This window comes from Rhinatrema bivittatum, chromosome 4 (genome assembly GCF_901001135.1).
Source record: "Rhinatrema bivittatum chromosome 4, aRhiBiv1.1, whole genome shotgun sequence".
Classification (NCBI taxonomy): domain Eukaryota; kingdom Metazoa; phylum Chordata; class Amphibia; order Gymnophiona; family Rhinatrematidae; genus Rhinatrema; species Rhinatrema bivittatum.
The window spans coordinates 293,352,896-293,377,394 of NC_042618.1; the positions used below are offsets into that span (position 1 = coordinate 293,352,896).

Below are 24,499 nucleotides of genomic sequence, written 5' to 3' on the forward strand. Positions count from 1 at the left end.
CTTTCCTCTAGGGTGAACATTTTTAGATCTTTGTCTATCCCCGTATGCTTTAGAACAAAGACCTCTGACAATTTTAGTAGCCACCCTCTAGACCAACTCCATCCTGTTTATATCCTTTTGAAGGTGCAGTCTCCAGAACTGTACACAGTACTTCAAGTGAGATCTCACCAGGGAACTTTACAGGGGCAAAATGAAGGTAGACACTAGGGATGTACAGCAGGGATGGATTTGTCCCATTCGTATTCGTGGAGAGCCAAATCCATTGCATCCGTTCTCGGGGGACCCTGATCCATTCATTAGTTACATATGTATTCGTTTCCCAAAAAAAACCCCATCCCAACCCTTTAAATTTAATTAACTACAACCCCCTACCCTCCTGACCCTCCCAAGACTTACCAAAAGTTCCTGGTGGTCCAGCGGGAGTCCTGGAGCGATCTCCTGCACTCGGGCCGTCAGCTACCGGTATTCAAAATGGCGCCGATAGCCTTTGCCCTCACTATGTCACAGGGGTTCGGCCCCTGGTAGGAGCACAAGATGGTAGGACATCCTGGTAGGAGCACAAGATGGCACCGGATGTCCATTTCTTCTACCATGTGTCAGGGACGACCAATGGCACCGGTAGCTCCTGTGACATAGTGAGGGCAAAGGCTATCGGGGCCATTTTGAATACCAGCAGCTGACAGCCCGAGTGCAGGAGATCACTCCAGGACTCCCGCTGGACCACCAGGGACTTTTGGTAAGTCTTGGGGGGGTCAGGAGGGTGGGGGCTTTATTCATTAGATACGTTGTATTTGTGGGGGTTCGCCATACGTTTCATGACCCCACGAATACAACAAATAGGGACATATACATTGTAGGGATGTGAATCGTGTCCTCGATCGTCTTAACGATCGATTTCGGCTGGGAGGGGGAGGGAATCGTATTGTTGCCGTTTGGGGGGGTAAAATATCGTGAAAAATCGTTAAAAATCGTTAAAAATCGAAAAATCGAAAAACCGGCACATTAAAACCCCCTAAAACCCACCCCCGACCCTTTAAATTAAATCCCCCACCCTCCCGAACCCCATCCCTCGCCGGAACATCGTTAAAAATCGAAAAATCGAAAAATCGAAAAACCGGCACACTAAAACCCCCTAAAACCCCCCCCCGACCCTTTAAATTAAATCCCCCACCCTCCCGAACCCCCCCCAAATAACTTAAATAACCTGCGGGTCCAGCGGCGGTCCGGAACGGGCTCCTGCTCCTCAATCTTGTCGTCTTCAGCCGGCGCCATTTTCCAAAATGGCGCCGAAAAATGGCGGCGGCCATAGACGAAAAAGATTGGACGGCAGGAGGTCCTTCCGGACCCCCGCTGGACTTTTGGCAAGTCTCGTGGGGGTCAGGAGGCCCCCCACAAGCTGGCCAAAAGTTCCTGGAGGTCCAGCGGGGGTCAGGGAGCGATTTCCCGCCGCGAATCGTTTTCGTACGGAAAATGGCGCCGGCAGGAGATCGACTGCAGGAGGTCGTTCAGCGAGGGTTCCGGCGCCTCGCTGAACGACCTCCTGCAGTCGATCTCCTGCCGGCGCCATTTTCCGTACGAAAACGATTCGCGGCGGGGAAATCGCTCCCTGACCCCCGCTGGACCTCCAGGAACTTTTGGCCAGCTTGTGGGGGGCCTCCTGACCCCCACGAGACTTGCCAAAAGTCCAGCGGGGGTCCGGAAGGACCTCCTGCCGTCCAATCTTTTTCGTCTATGGCCGCCGCCATTTTTCGGCGCCATTTTGGAAAATGGCGCCGGCTGAAGACGACAAGATTGAGGAGCAGGAGCCCATTCCGGACCGCTGCCGTTCCGGACCGCCGCTGGACCCGCAGGTTATTTAAGTTATTTGGGGGGGGGGTTCGGGGGGGTGGGGGATTTAATTTAAAGGGTCGGGGGTGGGTTTTAGGGGGTTTTAGTGTGCCGGCTCACGATTCTAACGATTTATAACGATAAATCGTTAGAATCTGTATTGTATTGTGTTCCATAACGGTTTAAGACGATATTAAAATTATCGGACGATAATTTTAATCGTCCTAAAACGATTCACATCCCTAATACATTGCGGATTGCCAATACGTTGAAAACGAATGCACACCCCTAGTAGACACTGGGGTCCATATTCAGACACAGTCCAGATAGCAAAGATACCACTGGATGCTCTATATCTTAATGTTTTATTGCGAGAGGGGTCCCACTATTGTGAGGGGGGGTCTCTGCAATAGTGGGACCCCTCCCCCCAAAAACTTTGCAGCTCTATGGTGCATTTATTTATCTTGCGGACAAATACTGCGGGGCAAAAGAACATACCTATCAGTTCTTTAATGCTTTGGCAGCCCCAAACACAAGGAATCACCATTGCCTTAAAGGGCCACTGGCCCACAAAAAATGTGGCAGGAAAATGGGGAGGTTGAGCAGGGGTCAGGGCTGACCCCTGGCTCAACCGGGGCTGCCACTTGAGGTGGACCTCACTGTCAAAAAATATAAAGATAGCTTCCTGCGTGGTGTCGGCCCCCCTGTGCTCCTCCTCCCCAAAGTGCCAACAAATAAATACGTAGTGCCGGTCAGTCACGCCTTGCGTCCCCCCAAACCCCAGGATCATCCCCAGGTCAACATTAAAGAAAAAGGTCCCAGACTGAGCCCCACATACCTACTATACCTCCTGAAAGGTGAAAAATAATAACCGTTCCCTGTATGTACCCGGATCAGTCCAGGCAGTGGGTTTAGCCTCCTGTCCAGCAGATGGAGACAGAGAAAAACTGAAAGGGTATCCTATATCAGGACAGAGCCTACCCTACATCCCTTCGATATTTCTCTGTCTCCAGCAGATGCAGGCAGCTGAACCGGCGGCTGCCTTCCTTTTCTCAATTTGTGTCTCCTTGTGAGATTTTTTTCCTTCTTCTTCTTCTTTTCCAGATCAAGCAAGTATTACTCTAAATTATATTTTTTAAAAAAAAGGAAATTCAAAACTCCTGTTTTTTCAGGGAGACAGCCCTGTCTCCCCGCTCTTCTGGGATCCTAGGAGGTCTTGCCCCTTGTTTTCTACAGCCTAGGAATCCTTTCCCAGTGACCTGCTTGTCTGCTTGGGGTGTTACTGGTGGTCCAGTCACTCCCCCTTCTTGCCTGTGCTGCCCTCGAGTACTTAGCAGGGAAGCCTAATTCCCCTGCACTCAATAAAGTTTACAAAAAAAAGACAAAACAAGATTCTTTTCAAAGGCAAGAGACAAGCGAAATCAGCACTGTTTGGACAGGGACAGCAGCGCGGCAGGGTTCGTTCTCCTGCTCCCGCTGCTCGGGCAGCCTAGCTCAGCTGATTTTTTCTCACGCGGCTCTGTTTTATCTTACCTCATGCCGCTCTCAAATTGCTGTTTAGCCTGCAGAGAGCCTGCAATTCGGCTCTCCCGCGATGGGCTGTGCTCGGACTGTTTGCCCGGCGGAGAGGGCCCCTCTGTGGCAGTGATGGCAAGATCGGCAGCCCGGGGTCGACTGTCTAAACGCGTGGCTTGGCCGTCTCTCCCTCAGAAAACCGCGGGAACAGCGGCCATTTTGGGGGCAAGTCTTTCTTCAAACTCGGGACTGCAAGGCTCAGGAGAGCCTGATTTAACCCTTTCACTACCAGATTTAAGCCCCATCAGAGCACTGGAGGGGGATTTTGATCCTCCTTTCCCCCCTCCCCCCATCTCTACCTGGGAGTTCCAAGCCTTGTTTTTCTACAGAATTTGTGCTTTTAATGCACAAATCATATCTGGTTAGCCTTCAGGAAGAGGGTGACCCTCTACCAGGCCCCCCCCCCCCCCCAGCAAAACTCCCTCAGGTGCCCACCCCCCAGCCTCCTCCTGCGCTGGATGGGCAGGGCTCCATCAGGGTCAGGGTGGTGCCGGGTCCTTCTTCCCCCCCTGGACCCTCCCAACCGGCTGCAGTTCCTGATCCCAATCCGGACTCTGACTTGCTCCCAGGTCTTCCACTCGAGGGTGATGACCCGTGTGTTCTCTGTTTGTTCCAAAGGGAAGAGCTGGATCCCCTCATTCCCTTCATTTTACAGGAACTGGAAATTAACGTGCCACCTGACGATACTGTTTCAGCCGCTATGCCAGTTAACGTGGACCCAGTCCTGGCGGGACTTAGGGCTCCTCCATGTATGTTTCCGTTCCATCCTATGCACAAGCTGCTGCTCCTTCGGGAATGGGAGTCCCCCGAGGCGAGGCTCCGAGTAGGTAGAGCAATGGACAAGCTCTATCCCCTCCCTGATGAATGCCTGGACATGCTTAAAGTTCCCAAGGTGGATTCCTCAGTCTCCGCTGTCACCAAGCACACCACCACCTCGGTGGTGGGAGCCCAGCGTTGAAGGATGTTCAGGACCACAAACACGAGCTTTATCTCAAGCGCATCTTTGAACTCTTGGCCTTAGGAGTCTGGGCGACAATCTGCAGCAGTCTCATGCAGCGGGCAAACCTCAGGTGGGTTCAACAATTGCTCAGCACCCAGGACCTCTTGTCTGCAGAGGCAGAGCAGGCATTAAGACTAGAGGCGGCAGTGGCAGATGGGGTGGATGCCCTTTATGATTTTCTCCGGGTACAGGCCAGGGCTATGGTTTCCACAGTGTCAGCCAGATGCCCCCTCTGGCTCCTCAGTTGGGCTGCGGATTCCTTTTCCAAGTTGCAGTTGGGCACGTTTCCCTTCAAGGGTAAGTTGCTTTTTGGTGAGAACCTTGAACAGCTTATCAAATCCTTGGGAGAAAACAAGGTTCATAAGCTGCCAGAGGACTGCCCGAAACAGTCCAAGTCTTTCCTTCACGCTCTTGATTTAGAGGTCAACATCGGTATAATAGCAGAGCTCAGGGATCCTTTCCAAGAGGTACCTCCTCCAGATCCCAGTCCTGGTCTCATTCCTTTTGTGGCCGTCGTCTCTTCCTGGATGGCAACAAACAGCACTCCACCACAAAGTCCTCTCCCCAGTGAGATGCGGTCAGCCCATTCCTCTGTTCCAAACTTAGGTGGACAGCTGTCCCTGTTTCTCGAGGAATGGGTCAAGATTACAACGGATCAGTGGGTCCTAAAGGTGATAGAGAAAGGTTACGCATTAGAATTTGCTCAGGACCTACCGGATCTTCACATAATCTCTCCCTGCGGAAGCCGGAAGCGGCCAGCGGTCGAACAATCCTTGGCAGACTACAAAAGCTCATGCCATAGTTCCAGTCCTGGTGGAGGAACACGGGGTCGGCCAGTATTCCATCTACTTTGTCATCCCCAAAAAGGATGGGTCCTTCTGGCCAATCTTGGAACTCAAGAGAGTCAACCGGGCTCTCAAGTTTTCCCATTTTCGAATGGAGACCCTGAGGGCGGTTACAGCAGCGGTTCACTCGGGTGAATACCTGGCCTCACTCGACTTAACGGAGGCTTACCTGCATATCCCGATACGCCACGACCATCAGAAGTACCTCAGGTTCAATATTCTGGGACAACACTTCCAGTTCCAGGCTCTCCCATTTGGGCTCGCCACCGCACCATGCACTTTTACCAAGGTCATGGTGGTAGTGGCGGCCGCTCTCCATCAGGAAGGAGTCCTGGTCCACCCTTACCTGGACAATTGGCTCATCCGGGCCAAGTCAGAGACTCTCTGCAGGTTGGCGGTCGACAGAGTCTAGGCCTTCCTGACCTCTCTCGGGTGGATAATCAACTTTTCCAAGAGCAAGCTACAGCCCTCCCAGATCCTGGAATTTCTGGGAGCATGATTCGACACCCAAGTTGTCAAGGTGTTCCTGCCAGATGCTCGGGCGCTCAAACTCATGGAGCAAGTGCACAATTTTCTCTCACTTTTACTATCCACAGCCTGGGATTACCTTCAGGTCTTGGGGTCCATGGCTTCCACTATCGATCTGGTTCCTTGGGTTTTTGCACATATGTGTCCATTACAGAAAGCTTTACTGTCCCGCTGGAAGCCAGTGTCAGAGCAGTTTCTGACGACCCTTCCGCTCTCAGACTCTACGATCGTAGACATGCAATGGTGGCTCTTGCTCGCTCACCTCCTGAAGAGGATGCCCTTACAGACTCCTCAGTGGATCATTGTGATGACGGACGCCAGCCTATCAGGCTGGGGAGCAGTTTGTCAAACTCAGGCTACGCAGGGATGCTGGTCCCCAGCTCAATCCCATTGGCACATCAATTGCCTGGAGGCCCGAGCGGTCTGCCTGGCACTCAAGGTCTTTCTCCCTCTGATCCGTTGCAAGGCGGTGCGGGTGCTCTCAGACTATGCCACCACGATAGTCTATATCAATCAGCAGGGGGGCACCAGAAGTCACCTGGTGGCTCTGGAAGCCAGCAAGCTGCTCGCCTGGGCGGAACGTCACCTGGATTGCCTGGCAGCTTCCCACATTGTGGGGAAGGAGAATGTTCAAGCCAACTTCCTCAGTTGACAGCATCTAGATCCTGGAGAGTGGGAATTGTCCGACAGAGCGATGGATCTCATTGTCCGCAGGTGGGGTCCCCCCTACGTTGACCTGATGGCTACTCTGGACACTGCAAAAGCTCCCAGATTCTTCAGCTGCAGACAGGAGCACTGCTCGGAAGGAATGGATGCCCTGGTTCTTCCCTGGCCTCACGTCGTTCTCCTGTACGTGTTTCCCCCTTGTCCTCTGGTGGGAAAAGTACTCAGAAGAATAGACCTTCATCGGAGACCTGTCATTCTCATGGCACCCGAGTAGCCCCGCAGACCGTGGTACACAGATCTGGTGAACCTCGTGACAGACGGTCCTCTTCACCTCGGCCATCTTCCACGCCTCCTCCGGCAGGGTCCCGTATTTTTCGACCAGGAGGATCGCTTCTGTCTAGCGGCCTGGCTTTTGAATGGCAGCGACTAAGAAAGAAGGGATATAAAGAAGAAGTTATATCCACCTTGTTGCGGGCCCGTAAGCCTTCCATCTCTCTCGCTTATGTCCAGGTTTGGAGAATTTTTGAAAATGTGTGTGCCGAATCCGGAGTGCTGGCGGGCAAGGCTTCAGTATCCCAGGTTATCTCCTTTCTCCAGAATGGCCTTTCCAAGGGTTTGTCTTTTAACTCCTTAAGGGTGCAGGTTTCTGCTCTCGGGTCCCTCTTGGGTAGCATCGATGCTTATGCATTGGCAGCTCAGCCGGATGTTGTCCGTTTCCTCAAGGGGGCAAAGCATTTGAATCTGTCCATCCGGGCTACCTGTCCCTCATGGAGTCTTAACTTGGTGCTTAGGGTCCTTTCTGAGACTCCCTTTGAACCCCTCAGGTGGGCCACGCTTAAGGATCTAACTCTTAAGGCAGTTTTCCTCGTCTCTATTTGCTCAGCCAGGAGGGTATCAGAGCTCCAAGCATTGTCTGTAAGGAACCTTTTCTCCATTTTTCGGACTCAGGGGTCTCCATCAAGATGGTTCCGTCATTCTTGCCGAAGGTTGTGACTTCCTTTCACCTCAGTCAGTGGAACTCCCGGCTTTTTCTTCTGAAGACATTGTGGAAATGTCTGGTGGTGACCTCCGGCGCCTGGATGTCAAACGAGTTTCACTGCGGTATCTCCAGGTTTCAAATGAGTTTTGAGTCTCGGATCATCTCTTTGTCTTATGGAGTGGCCCAAATAAGGGAAATAAGGCTTCTAAGGCTACGATTGCTCGCTGGCTAAAGGAGGCGATTGCATCAGCGTATATCTGTCGGGGCGGGACAGTTCCAAACTAATCCCTCTTCCCTGTACCATCGTCTCATCCATGCATTGAAACTCTGGAGCTCTGCCTGCCTCTGGGGACCTGCACGTGGAACAGGAAGTATTTCAGAGAATGCCACCCTGGAGTTTCTAAATTTCAGCTTTCTACCTAAAATCCTAAATTTGGCTTCCAGAACCTCTCTCCCACATTTTCCTATGTTGTTGGTGCCCACATGTACCATGACATCCGGCTCCTCCCCAGCACTGTCTATGATCCTATCTAGGTGATGCGTGAGGTCTGCCACCTTCACACCAGGCAGGCAAGTTACCAGGCAGTTCTCACATCCACCAGCCACCCTGCTATCTACATTTCTAATAATCGAATCACCAACTATGATGGCTGGCCTAACCCTTCTCTCCTGGGCAGTGGCCCTGTGAGACTTGTCCTCTGTGCGAGAGGACAATACATCACCTGGAGAGCGGGTCCTTGCTACAGGATTACTTCTTGCTATACCAGGGTGATGTTCTCCTACTGGGAGACCTTTCAGATCCAAGGCAGCACTGGGGCTACCAGACTGGATTTGGGACTTGGCTACTATGTCCCTGAAGGTCTCATCAATGTACTTCTCTGTCTGCTCCTCCAAGTCTGCTACTCTAGCCTCCAGAGATTGGACTCGTTCCCTGAGAGCCAGGAGCTCTTTGCACCAAGTGCACACATACAATCTCTCACTGGCGGGTAAAAAATCATACATGTGACACTCAATGCAAAAGACCAGAAAGCTCCCCTCTTGATGCTGGACTACTGCCTTCATCTTAATTTTATTGAGTTCCTAGTTAAGTTTGGAAACTAAGGGAGTTGGAATTAGAGTACTTTAAATTTACAGGTGAATTTACTAATTAATCAGCTAGTGTCCTACAAGGGGATGATTAAACTTTCAATAAGGGCTGGTACAATAGTATGATTTAGATAAGACCCTGATTGATTTTTATGAGAAAGTGTCTCTTGCCTAAAAATCAAGGGTTGAGTGAGTGGGAAAGACAGACACTAGAATTAACTATCTCTGGCTTGCTTATTACCTCAGACACACACAAACTCTAAAGAATATATCCCTCTATTTCACCTTTCACCAAACTTTTATAAGTCTAAAGATTTCCCAAAACAATACTTACCAATCCTCTTTAACCACCATTAACTTGATCTTCACTCGGTTAATTGAAGGGTTTGAGATTCGGTGCACGCTTCCGGTCCTCTTCTACTGCAAAGGGTGCGGGGCCTCTGGAAGCTGGGACTGTGGAATTCAATCCCTGGATCACTCGCGGTGACCTCTGGACTCCTCTCCCAGGGGATGCCGGGAGCAGTATGCAGATGAGCCTTTCAGTTCTCTTCTACTGCAAAGGGTGTGGGACCTCTGGAAACCTGGGCTGTGGAATTCAATCCCTGGATCACTCACGGTGACCTCTGGACTCCTCTCCCGGGGGATGCTGGGAGCAGTATGCAGATGAGCCTTCTGGTCCTCTTCTACTGCAAAGGGTGTGGGGCCTCTGGAAGCTGGGCCCCCAAAAAAATGACTGGGATCCCTCCCTCAGCTTGAGCAGAGGACAGCTTGAGCCCATAAGACTTGGGGCTGCAAAGGAGGTGAATTAAAGCCAGGGCTAAGGGGGGCTCCAGATGATATCAAGCCCTCACCAATAATGCCCAAGAGTGTTGAGATAGGTGGATGGATTACATCCACCTATCTCAACACCAGGACCAGTAATCAATGACATGGAAGCTGGGAAAACCTTTCCTTTTTTTCCCATAACACAATAGCAAAAGGATATAAAGGAAAATGATTTTCTAAGGGGCACACCCCTTAGGTGACCAGCATTGGTGCACTGGCAGCATCATACCACAGACACACCACTTTTCTAGTCTCAGGGGGCCCTCTTAGATGATGTAACAGGCTTTGGAGGATCTCCCAGCTGGTCTCCCAACACTCACCCTCACAGTAGCAACCCACAACTGGAGTTTTAAGTGGACAGTCAGCATTTTGTCTTAGAACTAAACAATAAAAAATATTTTAAACCTAAAGCTCTGAATAGTTATTTATCAGGGCTTAAGATAACCTCAGGTACAACTCCCAGCTAAACAGATATATACAATTTCTGTGGTCATCCTGATACCTCCTGTATCCTTCTAATAGAAGTTTATAGTCTTCATAAACAGCTTAAATTCTTCCCTTCTAGTTTTCTCTCAGCATTTCCAATATCATGCAGCCTTCAGATTTCCAGACAGGAAATGGAGGAAGTTAATCATGGTAGACTTGATTTCCCTTCATCAAAACCCACTATTACTATATTTCTACACAAAAACCTAGTTTCTGTTGCAGTACGCTTGCAGGGATTCTGTTTTCTCCACAGTAGAGCTACTGTAATAAAAGACTGGGGATTTTGTTGAAGTCAAACACTGATATTCCTATTTTTCCTCCAGAGCTGCCAGAGTGAAGAGGAAGATGAAGAGAAAGAGAAGACCTTTGAAGTGAGTTTTGCATTCCCTAGGTTGTTACAATTAAGTTAGATCTGTGAAAGAACTATATATAGGTTATTTAAAAAGAATATATAGAAATAAGGAACAAATTCGGCAATGTCAAAATATAGCTGAGTTGCATTGTAAGGGTCCAAAGATAATTAGGGAGCTTCATTTTTTTTATTTTTCCCTGGAATTTATCAGTGTTTATTATGTCAAGAACAAAAATAGGAGAAAATCAGTGGAAAAATGTGACTTATTATTACGGGTAAATATCAGAATTTATTTTGGTAGACAGAAGCCAGGACAAAAAAAAAAAAGCAGATTCTCCTACTCAATCACTTAGCAGCATCCCTGTCTATACCCCCATCCCCTGCCTAGCATCTCCCTTTCCCTTCCCACACTCCCGAGAATCTCCCACTTCCCTGCTATTGCACCAACATTCATCTTTCCTAGTGGTGGCTCCAGGCTTCTCCTCTGTCCCACTGACTGAGGCTCTTATGCTCTGCTTTTGTGCGAGGCCAGGGATCCTGCTGGGAAGTGCTCCTGATGGGCATGGCCCACTTCAAAATGCTGCATTGGTGGTACCAAGAAGCAAGCGCTTTGGCTGCCTGAAGGGAGGGGGAGGCAGGGCATGAAATGCCACATCACTGGTACTGGAGGGCAAGTGCTTTCACGAGACTTGAAACACTGCAGGTGCTTTGACCCTCACTGGCTTCCAGCATTTGCCGGAGGCCTTAAGACATTGCATCCATAGCCCTTGAGGTGCTATTTTAATCAGTCTAAAATTAGGGTAAAAATCAGTTCAAACTGAAAATGAAAGATCCTAAAGATAATGTACTACTGTGATGTGTGGAAGGATGGAGTAGTATGATTGTGGTTGACAGAGAGTGAGAAATAGGTGCAGTTTTGGATTTAAAAATTAGTATGAGCTTGTGATTGTTAAAATTACTGTAATTTAATATTTGAAATGTTGTGTATATACTTTGTAATGGAAATTGTTTAAATTGTGCATTGTATTCATACTGACTCAGATAGGATTAATAATTATATTTCCAATAAATCCCAATTAGGTCAGAGCTCTCCCCCTCAACTGCCTCAGTGTACCTTTGGCACATGTTCTGAGGTTTGAAAGTTTCTTTTCAGCAAGATTGGATCAATGCCACCCACTGTTGGAGATGACTAAAATTCAGATATAAATAAAACATTGCAAGTCAAGGATTAAATCACTTTCTGGATCAGGATACTGAGGCGAAATCTAGAAGTAAGGGGCCAACAGCTATCAACTAAATCCCATGTGATGACTATCAAATAAAATAAGAAAGTAACAACATCCTGAGAGGCAGGCTGCACTCCGATGGGGCCATAAATGTATTTATTGTCTCTTCTGGGCTGGAACCCTGGCTAGCTGTTCCTGCAGTCTCTTTCCCCAGGGTGTGGATTCTTTTTGTGGGGGAAGGAAGAGTTAACTTTAGGGCCCCAAGTGCTAAGGGTAACTTTCCTTCCATTATTCCTGGGAGAGGGGGTATGTTTCCTTGCTGTGTGCTGTAGGTGCCAAAATAAACACTCTGTAGTCACTGGTTAGTGTCCCAAAATAAAGTCCTTAGGGGCAATATCTGGCTAACTTTAGGACAGCTCTAAGGCCCCTAGAATTAGCCATATTGGTTAAACGGCTAACTCTGGCTTGCCCCAAAATGTCTCCTGTTCGCCCCTATACTGCCCCTGAATTATGCAGCTAAATTCTAGCCACATAACTCATTAAGTGGCTAGAGTTTAGCTGCATATGGCTTCAATTGGATAACATTTCAGTTATCCGGCCTCTTAATGGTTACAAACAGGTGAGATATAGCACAACAAATTAATCTTCATCATTATAGAATTCCTTTTGCCTTACAGTCTTTTTTCCCTCTATCTGTTCTGGAGTATCTTGTACAAGGGCAGGGAAACAGCCACCCTCCAGGGCTTAGATAAGTGGAGTTCCCAGATGGACAGAGAATCCTTATGCGGGCAGGAAAACCCTTCCAGAACTGGCAAAAATGTTAATTCTGTCCTTGGCGCACAGAGACAATTTTCTCTCTCTCCCCAGAGGTGAAGACATCAGGTGGGTGTCTTCAGTGAATATTGGTTTCTAATACTCTGGGTTAGCAGATCTTCTGAATCTCTTTGATTCTCTCTCAGTCTCTAGGTTCTCACTCTTGCTGGATCCCTGATGGGAGAGCTCCCCTGAAGCAGGCAGCTTTCCCTGCTCCAAACAGGATGGAAGGGACAGTCAAAACCTTCCTCCTAGAACTCAAAACTTAAGTCCTTTTCCATTTTAACCAGGATTAACATTGGAATTCCTCCTTGCAGGAGGGTCACCACCTCCTTCCTCATTGAGGGTATGAAAGAGCAGGTCTTCCCTAACCTTCACAACCCCAGAAACTGGGTTCCCCATTCCCTGAGTCCAGGTGGTGTGCAGGGTCTCACAAGGCTCTTACCACTAACATTTATAAAATCCAGAAAACAACCCAGAGGGAAAACCCGGACGAGCCAGGAGTGGATTGAATAAGGGTTTGCCTGGCTTCGCAGACGGGGCCTGAAAAAATCAACACAAGAAAAATCTCCTCTCTACCTCCTAACTGCTGGCAAACCATAAGGGACTGCCTCTACACTCTCTGGAGAGGGCTGCTTAAAAAACCTCACAAAGGGGATGGCCAATCCAGATCCCTCAAAGGAAGAGGATGCATTTGAATGGAACCTCCCCCATTCATTAACCTGCGCTCTTACTAAGGGTTCACCCAGGCCTTAATGGTAACAGAACTGAGTGTCTGTTAGAAGAACATAAGAGGTGCTGTGCTTGGTCCATTGAGCCCAGCATCCTGTCTCGGACAGCGGCCATTCTGGGTCACTTGGAAGAACTCAGCAGATCTTAATAGGAACGTCCATTTCCCAGAAGTATAAAGTGGACACACTTAATTCAATCTAATAACTTTTAATTTAAACTCAGCTATCTTAACTAGCTTTCATCACATTATCTGGCAACAGAATCCATAGATTAGCTGTTAATTGAAAAATATGTCTTTTAAATTGTATTTAAATGGGCTTCTAGTTGGTTTCATGTAATGTCCTCTAGTCTTTGTATTGTTTGATAAAATAAATAACCATTCCCTATTAACTTATTCTGCAGCATTCATGATTTTGTAAACTTTTATCATAAACCTTTTAAACTGTTAAGCATTTACTTGTAGGGGAGCTGTTTCATCTCATTTGTCATTTTTTGCCCTTCTCTGAACTGTTCCAAGAACTGCTATATCGTTTTTGAGATGTGGCAATCAAAATTGTGCCTGATACTGCAGGTGTGGTTATACAATGGTTCAATACACAGACTTTATTATATTCTCAGCTTTAATTTCTGTTCCTTTCAAAATAATTCCTAATGAAACACCAACTCAGGTGATCCTCATTAAGTCTCAGGGCACACTCTGATAATACTGGGGTTAAGTCTCTGATAATATCATGTCTGTCTTTTCTTTTCCCTAGCTGAAAGATTCTCCAATGGGGGGGGGGAGGATTAACCTATAAAGCACTGGGCATTAACTGTTGTCTCTTATCCTGAATGCCTTTGAAATCTGGGAGCCAGGTGGACACAGCATTGAGGTGACTTCTGCTCTCAAAATCTTTCTTGAAAACAGATGTCAACCTTCACCTCCAGGGATATGAAGTGTCAAGCTTGGCAGGAGCATCATGGCCCACCAACTAAATTTTAATTCGATCCAACAGACCTTGCCAAAACATGGCCACCTGTGGTTCTTCATTTCAGAAGAGCTCAGATGCAAGAGTGCAGAATTATATCGTGTATTGTCCTACTGTCATAAATCCTAGTCTCAGGCGAAGCAACTCAGAGGCTATGCAATATGCTTGAGTGGGTTTATCAAAGAGCTTCCTGAACCAAGTCAGAAATGCTTGAAGATCAGCAAGACTAAGGTTGTTTCTCTCCCATAAGGGAGAGGTCCATGCCATGGCCTGACATGATAGTATGGAGATTATAAAAGCCACCTTGGCTCATTTCGATGCAAAACTGCCTGGATGAAACTTGAAATGGATCAGGCATTGATTAATGAAAGCCCTACAAGTATTAGGAATGCCTTCATATTGGGGTGGCAGGGGCAGATGTAGTTCAGTGGTGGTCCATGATGAGGTGGACCCAAAAAACAATAAGGAAGATGACTTATCAAAGCTGTGAGGCTAACAAAAAAAGATAGATCCAAAAGTCCTTAAAATTCTTTATTATTATGAAGACAAGTTGCCCAATAGTTGCCTAACACTGGCCTAAGTTTCGCCCACTTACAGGGGGCTACAAATGTAAGCAATCCATTAAAATGACATTAAAAACATATAAATAACATAAAAAAGAATGATATATATAATAATGAAAGAAACATAGATAATAATAAAACTAAAGAACCCACAAAAATTATAAATGCATAAAATTGAAACTCCCCCAGAAATCATATGGAAACAATGAATCAAATAAAAAGACAAATTGAAAGCAGATATAGATGGCACATATAAAAATAGATTATGGCATCACAAAATATATTAAAGAGCTGATTTCGTGTAATTTGGATTTTCAGAAGGCATTTGACAAAGTCCCTCATGAGAGGCTTCTAAGAAAACTAAGAAGTCATGGGATAGGAGGCGATGTCCTTTCGTGTGTTTGGGTACTTGCCAGGTTCTTGTGGCCTGGTTTTGCCTCTGTTGGAAACAGGATGCTGGGCTTGATGGACCATTAGTCTGACCCAGCATGGCATTTCTTATGTTCTTATTTATATTTTACCTTTTCACGCAATATGTATTAATTATTTGTTGGTGTTCTTGTACCAAATTAGAAACCTATCGAGATAATATATAGGAAGATATAGAAAACATAAATGGAAAGATAAAATAGTCCGAATGATACATAATGTTACAAACTAATTTAATTATAAAAATTGAAATATTCTACTTAATGATGTGAGTTTTAAAATTGAGTGATATTATTGTGGTAAAATAAACTTTGGTACATATTACATGAAAGCATGCTTAGCAATCAAATAGCCAGTGATTGGTTCTCTAATAGTATAGAAAATGTAATTAAATGGTGGTTAAAAATTGACTGCTGCTTAATGTAATTGACTGCTGCTTAATGTAATTAAATGGTGGTTAAAAATTGACTGCTGCGTAATGGAGAAGGTTTTCATGGGTAATGATTCAGATGGACTGAATCAAATCACGGTGAACCTAGAAGATGTGGTAGGCCTGATTGACAAACTGAAGAGTAGTAAATCACCTGGACCGGATGGTATACACCCCAGAGTTCTGAAGGAACTAAAAAATGAAATTTCAGACCTATTAGTAAAAATTTGTAACTTATCAATAAAATCATCCATTGTACCTGAAGACTGGAGGATAGCAAATGTAACCCCAATATTTAAAAAGGGCTCCAGGGGCGATCCGGAAAATTACAGACCGGTTAGCCTGACTTCAGTGCCAGGAAAAATAGTGGAAAGTGTTCTAAACATCAAAATCACAGAACATATAGAAAGACATGGTTTAATGGAACAAAGTCAGCATGGCTTTACCCAGGGCAAGTCTTGCCTCACAAATCTGCTTCACTTTTTTGAAGGAGTTAATAAACATGTGGATAAAGGTGAACCGGTAGATATAGTATACTTGGATTTTCAGAAGGCGTTTGACAAAGTTCCTCATGAGAGGCTTCTAGGAAAAGTAAAAAGTCATGGGATAGGTGGCGATGTCCTTTCGTGGATTGCAAACTGGCTAAAAGACAGGAAACAGAGAATAGGATTGAATGGGCAATTTTCTCAGTGGAAGGGAGTGGACAGTGGAGTGCCTCAGGGATCTATATTGGGACCCTTACTGTTCAATATATTTATAAATGATCTGGAAAGAAATACGACGAGTGAGATAATCACAAGCAGATTGTGATAAATTGCAGGAAGACCTTGTGAGACTGGAAAATTGGGCATCCAAATGGCAGATGAAATTTAATGTGGATAAGTGCAAGGTGATGCATATAGGGAAAAATAACCCATGCTATAATTACACAATGTTGGGTTCCATATTAGGTGCTACAACCCAAGAAAGAGATCTAGGTGTCATAGTGGATAACACATTGAAATCGACGGTGCAGTGTGCTGCGGCAGTCAAAAAAGCAAACAGAATGTTGGGAATTATTAGAAAAGGAATGATGAATAAAACGGAAAATGTCATAATGCCTCTGTATCGCTCCATGGTGAGACCACACCTTGAATACTGTGTACAATTCTGGTTGCCGCATCTCAAAAAAGATATAATTGCGATGGAGAAGGTACAGAGAAGGGCTACCAAAATGATAAGGGGAATGGAACAACTCCCCTATGAGGAAAGACTAAAGAGGTTAGGACTTTTCAGCTTGGAAAAGAGACGACTGAGGGGGGATATGATAGAGGTGTTTAAAATCATGAGAGGTCTAGAACGGGTAGATGTGAATCGGTTATTTACTCTTTCGGATAGTAGAAAGACTAGGGGGCACTCCATGAAGTTAGCATGGGGCACATTTAAAACTAATCGGAGAAAGTTCTTTTTTACTCAACGCACAATTAAACTCTGGAATTTGTTGCCAGAGAATGTGGTTCGTGCAGTTAGTATAGCTGTGTTTAAAAAAGGATTGGATAAGTTCTTGGAGAAGTCCATTACCTGCTATTAAGTTCACTTAGAGAATAGCCACTGCCATTAGCAATGGTTACATGGAATAGACTTAGTTTTTGGGTACTTGCCAGGTTCTTGTGGCCTGGATTGGCCACTGTTGGAAACAGGATGCTGGGCTTGATGGACCCTTGGTCTGACCCAGTATGGCATTTTCTTATGTTCTTATGTTCTTATAGGAAGGGCACTATGTACCTGTTGTTCCAAGTAAGATTCTTAACAGCCTTATAATCTGATTACTGTGTCTCTATTTTGATTTGTTTTGATCCTTAGTTACAACTTATACCTTATTTGCTCATTATTTTATCGCATTTTCCCGGACTATTATTCTAAACAGACCACGATATTTTCTAGAGCTTCGGTGTGCACAAATAACGGGAGGTATTCTTATTGTATTAAACTTTTTGTGTCTGCTCCATTTTTGATGCGGGTGCCACAAGCACGATGTGGCATTAACATTAATACTTAGTAACCTGACAAAAACAATTTAATAAAATGACATTTAATATTACTAGAATGTTAGTCCTTGCAAAATCGCTAGTGTTAAATATAAATAGTCCTCTTGCCAGCAGTATGCTTTCTCATTCTTATTTTAAATAAATCACTGAGTACATCACTTCTCTAAATGTGCCACCAACACACACAGAGGCTCAACGGAAACATTCAATCATAGCAATATCAACGAGCCATATCTTATGAAAAAGTTATCTTATTAAATTATACCTTATTGCATCTGTATCACAGAGATTTTCAAACACTGTGGCATTGGCATAGATAGAGTAGCTTCCGAAGACAGTGTTTTAATCAGTGGTACTGGTGTGAAAAATATTGTCAATCAAATACTAATAGGTGTGGCTAATATAGGGAATACACAGACGGGAACAGTGCAAAAATAATGTGACTAAAGTGCAATTCCTAAATGTGGGGGGTTGTAGTAAATTAAGTCGGCAGGCCTTGGGGGGGTCAGGAGGGTGGGGGGGGGTAGTAGTAAATTAAGTCAGCAGGTCTTGGAGGTGGGTCAGGAGGGTGGGGGTTGTTAATTAATTTAAAGGGTTGGGATGGGGTTTTTTTGGGGGGGAGGGGTTCCCAGAGAAAGAAAAGTTTTCTGATCTGGGGAGTGGACCAAAATGGCCCTCCCCAGACCCGAAAACAAAATGGGGAGAAAAAAAAAAGCTATGCACTCCCCTAATTTGCTCCATAAGACGCCCAGATGCAGAGCTGGTTTAGCACAATTTTTTTTTTTTTATTTTCCCCCTCTGAATCCTAGGTGCGTCTTATGGTCAGGTGCGTCTTATGGAGCAAAAAATACGGTAAGTGTGTAAGTTAATCCTGATTGTTAGGTACAAATACAGCGGGTTAGCTTTAACATTAATATGTTTTGTAGGTTAATAACAACAACTTCTAGCTAGGTGCATCCTTGTCTATCAACCATTTTTTTTCCTTCTCTTTATCTTTATAAAATGCTTGTTTAAAAAGCCAGGTTTTAAAATTAGTTTTGAACAATTTCAAGTTTCTCCTCTGTCTTTTCCTTTCTCCTCCCCCTTTCTTGTTTCCAATGAAAATATGAGAAGGATAAAGTTGGATTCAATAAGATAATGTTATATACATGAATGAATGAATGTATGTAATTAGTTACGAATGATAATCATATTTCCGTGTCTCATTTGCAAAGGAGTTCTTTGTATTAAATTTGCAAAATTGATAAATAAAAAATATTTAAAAAAAAATCAATAACAAATGGGCTTGGCTAATATATGAAATGTGAATAAAGAGCAATACTATATGGAAAAGTATAAATAAAAATAACTACTAAACTGTAGGGCCTAAATGACTACATTGGATTCATAATACACATTTAACTTTGTGCCGTATACAATGTTGAGCGTTTCCCTTTATTTTAGTTTTTTTCTTTTTTCAATCTCACGATCATTTCCCGAATTTTTTCTTCAGTCTTTTAACTATTCAAGTTTAGTAGTTATTTTTATTTATTCCTTTCCATATAGCATTGCACTCAGACTCCCAGAGGGGTTCATTTTGGAGAGTGGTGCTTTTTCCGGCTATAGTGGCCCTTTAAATTTTATGCAGTAGCATGAGGACGTGCTTTAATGTCCCAATGTTCCTGCCAAAAAATTAGCTACAGCTCCTGAGTTGTAGCTAATTTTTCAGCAAATAATGCAGCTTGTGTTATTTTTTACAAGCCACATTATTACATTTGCATTAAATTCCTTATGCCTGAGCTGCTTTGCATGCATTTAGAATGTTATGCATGCAAATCAGCTCATTGTAATAGGGGTGGGTTTTTAACCAAAATATCTCACAATAAACAGTATTTTCCACACAATATACACTTAGTCAGCTTTATAAATGAACCTTTAAATTTGGGGGTGCATAATGGAGGATAAAGCAACTTCTCCAAGGTCACAAGGAACAGTAGTGGGACTTGAACCCCGGCTTCCCTAATTTATAACAAGCAGTTCTAACCTTGAGACTATTCCTCCTCTTCAATTTAGTTGTATAAGTGGCCAAATATTTAAAAAGTTGCCATTTATCTGGCTAACCTGAATTATCAGCCTAAATGGCTTTGAATATTGACCTCACTATTACAAATGATTTATATTTTTCTAAATTGTAGGAAAAAGAAATGGAAAAACAGAAAATGCTCTTTCAACAAGCTCGTCTACATGAGAGGGGAGCAGCAGAGATGGTTCTGCAGATGATAAGTGCAAGCAAAGGTAGGTAAAATAGTGAGGTAGAAAAATAATACATGTAAAGTTAGGACACAGAGCCATATGAACAAAGGTGGCTCTAGTGTGCTTGCAAATCAGGTAAAAATTTATGGTAACGGCCTCATTAGATATTAAGCTGGATGGATTAAATAACCAGTGTTAATACCTATGAGAGTTAATGCGAGCTACTTAAAGCAGTAAAGTTAATTGCACCTCAAGAAGTTTAGCTAACTGCTCTGAAGACAAACAGGTTCTCGGAATCATTCAAGCAAGTCACGTGACTGCAGTTGACACCAAATAAACAAAATCTACCAGAATTGTCTGGAAAGCCAAAAAGGTTTCACTGCCAATGATCTGTAGTTTCTATGCTGCAGTGGTCTAGCAAATCCTTTCAGTTCAATATTGTTTGACTAGACTATCAGATGCATTTTTTTTCCTGCTGAGAAGTAATTCTTCTTTTCTTCTTTTTTTTTCTGCCAACACTCCTGCCCCAGTTAGGTATTTTGGTACAGTCTTAGGTTTTAATTCTTTTCCATGTTTTTTTCTTCAGTCCTATGCACCAGCATGCCACCCTTTCAATTTTCTTATCTTTATACTGTTTCCTACCAAGATGAACATTTTGTCATTTCATTTACCCACACAGTATCCGAAAAGCAGGACAGCAACTTCAGGTTCTCTCCCAAGTGTAAATAGCAGATGTTTGTAATAGGCAATCACAAAGTTTATTAAAATGTTTTGGGCAAGGACATAACTCTGGTTGCTATATCTGTGCAAAGATGTTACTCAAGTGGTTCAGAGAATGATAGGCCCTGAGACTTTCTTATTGGTGAACGTAAGACCATCTCCTCAAAATTGGTTCAAAAGCTTGACACAAGGACTATGAAACCCCTTCAACTGCTGGTAGTCAGTACACGTAAAAGCCATCAACTTCTTCAGTTCCTCTGTCCAAGGAGAGACCCAGGAGGCAAGAAGAATCTTACTTCCCCCATGCAATCAAATCCAGGGATTTGAATAGTTGAGCAAGGAGCCCAAAAGGGTCACACGGAATCTTTAGTAGAGATTTTGATGCATCAACACTTCAATGCAGAGTTCCAAGCGCCGAGAGATGAGGAGGTTCACACTATCAAAAGCAGCCACATTTGAAGATAAAGTGTGCCTTCCAAGCATAGATGAAGATACACCAGTGATAGAGTCAAAGGCTTTTAACAGCAACCTCCAGAAACCAGTGGAGGGCATCCAGTCTCCAATGAGGGTGATCCTGATGTTGTCTTCAGAAACATTCAAGGTGGAACTGGATAGGAGAATTACTGAGGTCTCTACTAGATACATCAGTCATGTTGTTGTTCGAGTGTTGAGCACCTCAACTATCCTCATTGCATCAAGCAATCCACCTCTTGGTGCCTCACTTTTGCTGCCAAGTGTCAGCATTAAAACTTGCAAGTAATTAATGTTTTCACATGGCTTTATACATAGACCCCATAGTGAATCACGAAAATAATGTGAGCCAAGGTAGAACATATGGAACCTATGTAGAATGCATTATTTCCATAGACAGAAAGTAGGCATAACTCTTTAACAGAGGATCCTAATTCAATGAATATGCATGAGATAAAATTTGGATATTCTGAAAACCTGACTGTCTGGGGGTCCTCCAAGACAGGCCTGGAAACCACTGCTTTAGAACATCAGGCTCACAATGAGGCAGGAAAATAATGTGAGCAAAAGTAAGGAACTAAGTAATTATAATCTTAGGGGTAGATTTTAAAAGAAGCGCGATCAGCCTACTTTTGCTTGCGCATCAGACTCAAGCAAAAGTACGCTGGATTTTAGTAGATACGCGCGGAGCCGCGCGTATCCACTAAAATCCTGGATCGGCGCGCGCAAGGCTATCGATTTTGTATAGCCTGCGCGCGCCGAGCCGCGCTGCCTCCCCCCGTTCCCTCCAAGGCCGCTCCGAAATCGGAGCGGCCTTGGAGGGAACTTTCCTTTGCCCTCCCCTCACCTTCCCCTCCCTTCCCCTACCTAACCCACCCGCCCGGCCCTGTCTACACCCCCCCCTTACCTTTGTCGGGGGATTTACGCCTCCCGGAGGGAGACGTAAATCCCCGCGCGCCAGCGGGCCTGCTGCGCGCCGGGCCGCGACCTGGGGGCGGGTACGGAGGGCGCGGCCACGCCCCCGGGCCGTAGCCACGCCCCGTACCCGCCCCCAAAACGCTGCCGACACGCCCCCGGAACACCGCGACGACCGGGCCCGCCCCCCGACACGCCCCCCTCCGAGAACCCCGGGACTTACGCGAGTCCCGGGGCTCTGCGCGCGCCGGGAGGCCTATGTAAAATAGGCTTCCCGGCGCGCAGGGCCCTGCTCGCCTAAATCCGCCCGGTTTTGGGCGGATTTAGGCGAGCAGGGCTCTGAAAATCTACCCCTTAAGGTATAAGATTTCAGGAAACAAGAGTATGATACAAGCAAATGCAAGAAAAGGAAGGAGAGCTCAAGAGACAGGTTATTAATATGATAAAAGGTGGGAGGCATCTGAAAACTGAAGAAAAATGTGAGCAGTGGAGTATCTAGACAAAAGTATTTATACTGGCAAATGAGGGGGAAATTAGGGATGAATGAGGAAAAATCTATATACCAAAACCTGCCATATAATTCTGGGAGCAATTTTCTGATCTTATCTCTGCCTGCCTCAAGCCCTGCCTGGACATTGACCTTGCTAGTTCTCCACCAGCCCTGACTCTTGCCTGTTCTTGATGCCTCTGCCAGCCCTGACTTCCACCCGCCTTAGTCTTTCCAGCTGTCAGAACCTGAGGACTCAACCCAAGATGAAGGAGGTTAGCCAGACAGAAGATAGTGGCATGAACTATCAAAAATAGCTCTAGAGGCAAAGTGACATCAAGAATGGAATCAGCATTCTAAGGAATCAAGAAAGGGGAACAGAGCAGAAATATTAGCAGGAAAAACTCCAAGGCACTGATAAAGGGACAAAGCAGCACAAAAAGTAGAATCAACACACTAAGGGGCAGATTTTCAAAGGGGTACGTGCGTAAGATACCCCCCGAAAACCTGCCCCAAGTTCCCCCTGCGCATGTGTAAGTCCCGGGGCTTTCCTGGGGGGCGTGTCGGGAGCGTGTCGTGGTGGCGCATCATTCGGGGGCGGGGCCGCGGGTGTGGTTCTGGCCCGGGGGCATTTCAGGGGCATGGCTGAGGCCTCCGAAACAGCTCCCAGTCCAGGGAATTGCGTGCCGGCCGGCTGGCCAACTCACGCGAGTTACGCCTGCCTCTGGCAGACATAACTTTTAAAACAAAGGTAGGGGGGGGGTTAGATAGGGCTGGGGGGTGGGTTAGGGAGGGGAAGGGAGGGGAAGGTGGAAGGAAAGTTCCCTCCGAGGTTGACCAACCGGGGATTTTTGTTGCACACAAGTGTTACAGGATTCGACGTATGCTTTAGCATCAGAGACCATAGTAGGCCACCAGAAGAACTGCTGGAGCAGCGCCAAGGTTCGTGCATGCCTTGGGTGACCAGCAAACTTAGAATTGTGCGCCCAGTGGAGGACTCTTTCACGGAGTCGTCGGGGCATGATGTCATGATCCGCTATGCTGATGGGAGGAGCAATCAGATAGGAGTATCAATCTGATATATTCCGTAGGCAGACTTAGCAATCTGTTGTTATAGACTGCAGGAGATAGTAGTAGGTGGATCCTTGGGCCAGTGGCAGATGACCACGCCCCCGGGGGAAGATCTCGAGAGGGACCACCGGCTAGGCTTAGACTATGGAGACAGACACACACTAGTTCTTTTATTATTAAACAGGTCTTGAAACAACCAGAGGTGGCAGTAGTGAGCAGAAGTCCCTCAGGTACTGTAACAGTGATCCCTGGATGGCTGAACTGTTGAAAAACTGTAGACAGTAAGTAGGCAGGGTATTCAGATTTCATGAACAGAACTAGATGACAACACTTACATATTGGTCTCAGGGAGCTCAGGAGCTGGAAAGGATAGGCCCTCGAGGAGCGAGTACCTGGTTCCAGGGAAAGCTCTGAGAGAGCCTGAGAGAGCCTGAAACTGAAAACAGAGCAATGGTAACTCACAATGATGTAGATAATGATGACTTCCAGGCAGAATAGAATCAGCAAATAGGAACAAGGGCCCTCGAGGAGCGAGTGCCGGTTCCTGTTTGTAACCTGAAAGGCAAAGAGAGAGAGCGAGGCCCCGAGGAGCGGGTACCCTCTGGTAAGTCCGAGAAGGCAGAGTAGCTTAGGCAGGGTAACCCAATCCTTAAGTTAGATTTAAATGGCACTTATAACCTGGTTCACATTCGTCAAGGGGACGAGTGGAAAACAGCCTTTAATACTCGCGATGGCCACTTCGAGTATTTAGTGATGCCATTTGGCCTATGCAACACTCCGGCCTATGCAACGCTCCGACCATTTTTTAAAATATGAACAACATCCTGCGAGACTTGCTATACCAGTGTGTGGTCGTATTCTTGGATGACATCTTCATTTTTTCCAGTAATGTCCAGAGCCATCAAGCTGATGTTATCAAAGTCCTGCAGAGGCTGCGAGATCATCATCTATACGCCAAGCTCAAGAAGTGTGCATTCCATCAAGAGTCTGTTCCATTCCTGGGATATATTGTGTCCAACAAAGGCTTTCAAATGGACCCCCAGAAGACCAAAAGCATATGACTGGCCTCAGCCCTACTGGTATTAAAGCACTCCGCCGTTTCCTAGGCTTCACTAACTATTATCGCACATTCATCAAGAATTAACGGCTCCACTTACTGCCATGACAAGAAAAGGAGCCAACCCATCACAGTGGTCTCTGGATGCCATCTCTGCCTTTCAAGCTCTTAAAGAGGCATTCCTCAAGA

The 24,499-nt window shown here is 45.6% G+C and overlaps 1 protein-coding gene across 1 annotated transcript in view; it reads left to right on the forward strand.

The window, feature by feature from the left end:
- The window catches only part of RYR3 (ryanodine receptor 3), a 1,291,138-nt gene that overhangs the window by 950,050 nt on the left and 316,589 nt on the right, over positions 1–24,499 (forward strand). Inside the window, 2 exon segments of the mRNA XM_029600192.1 lie at positions 10,141–10,188; positions 19,532–19,631. Of these exon segments, the coding sequence (XP_029456052.1) occupies positions 10,141–10,188; positions 19,532–19,631 (148 nt within the window).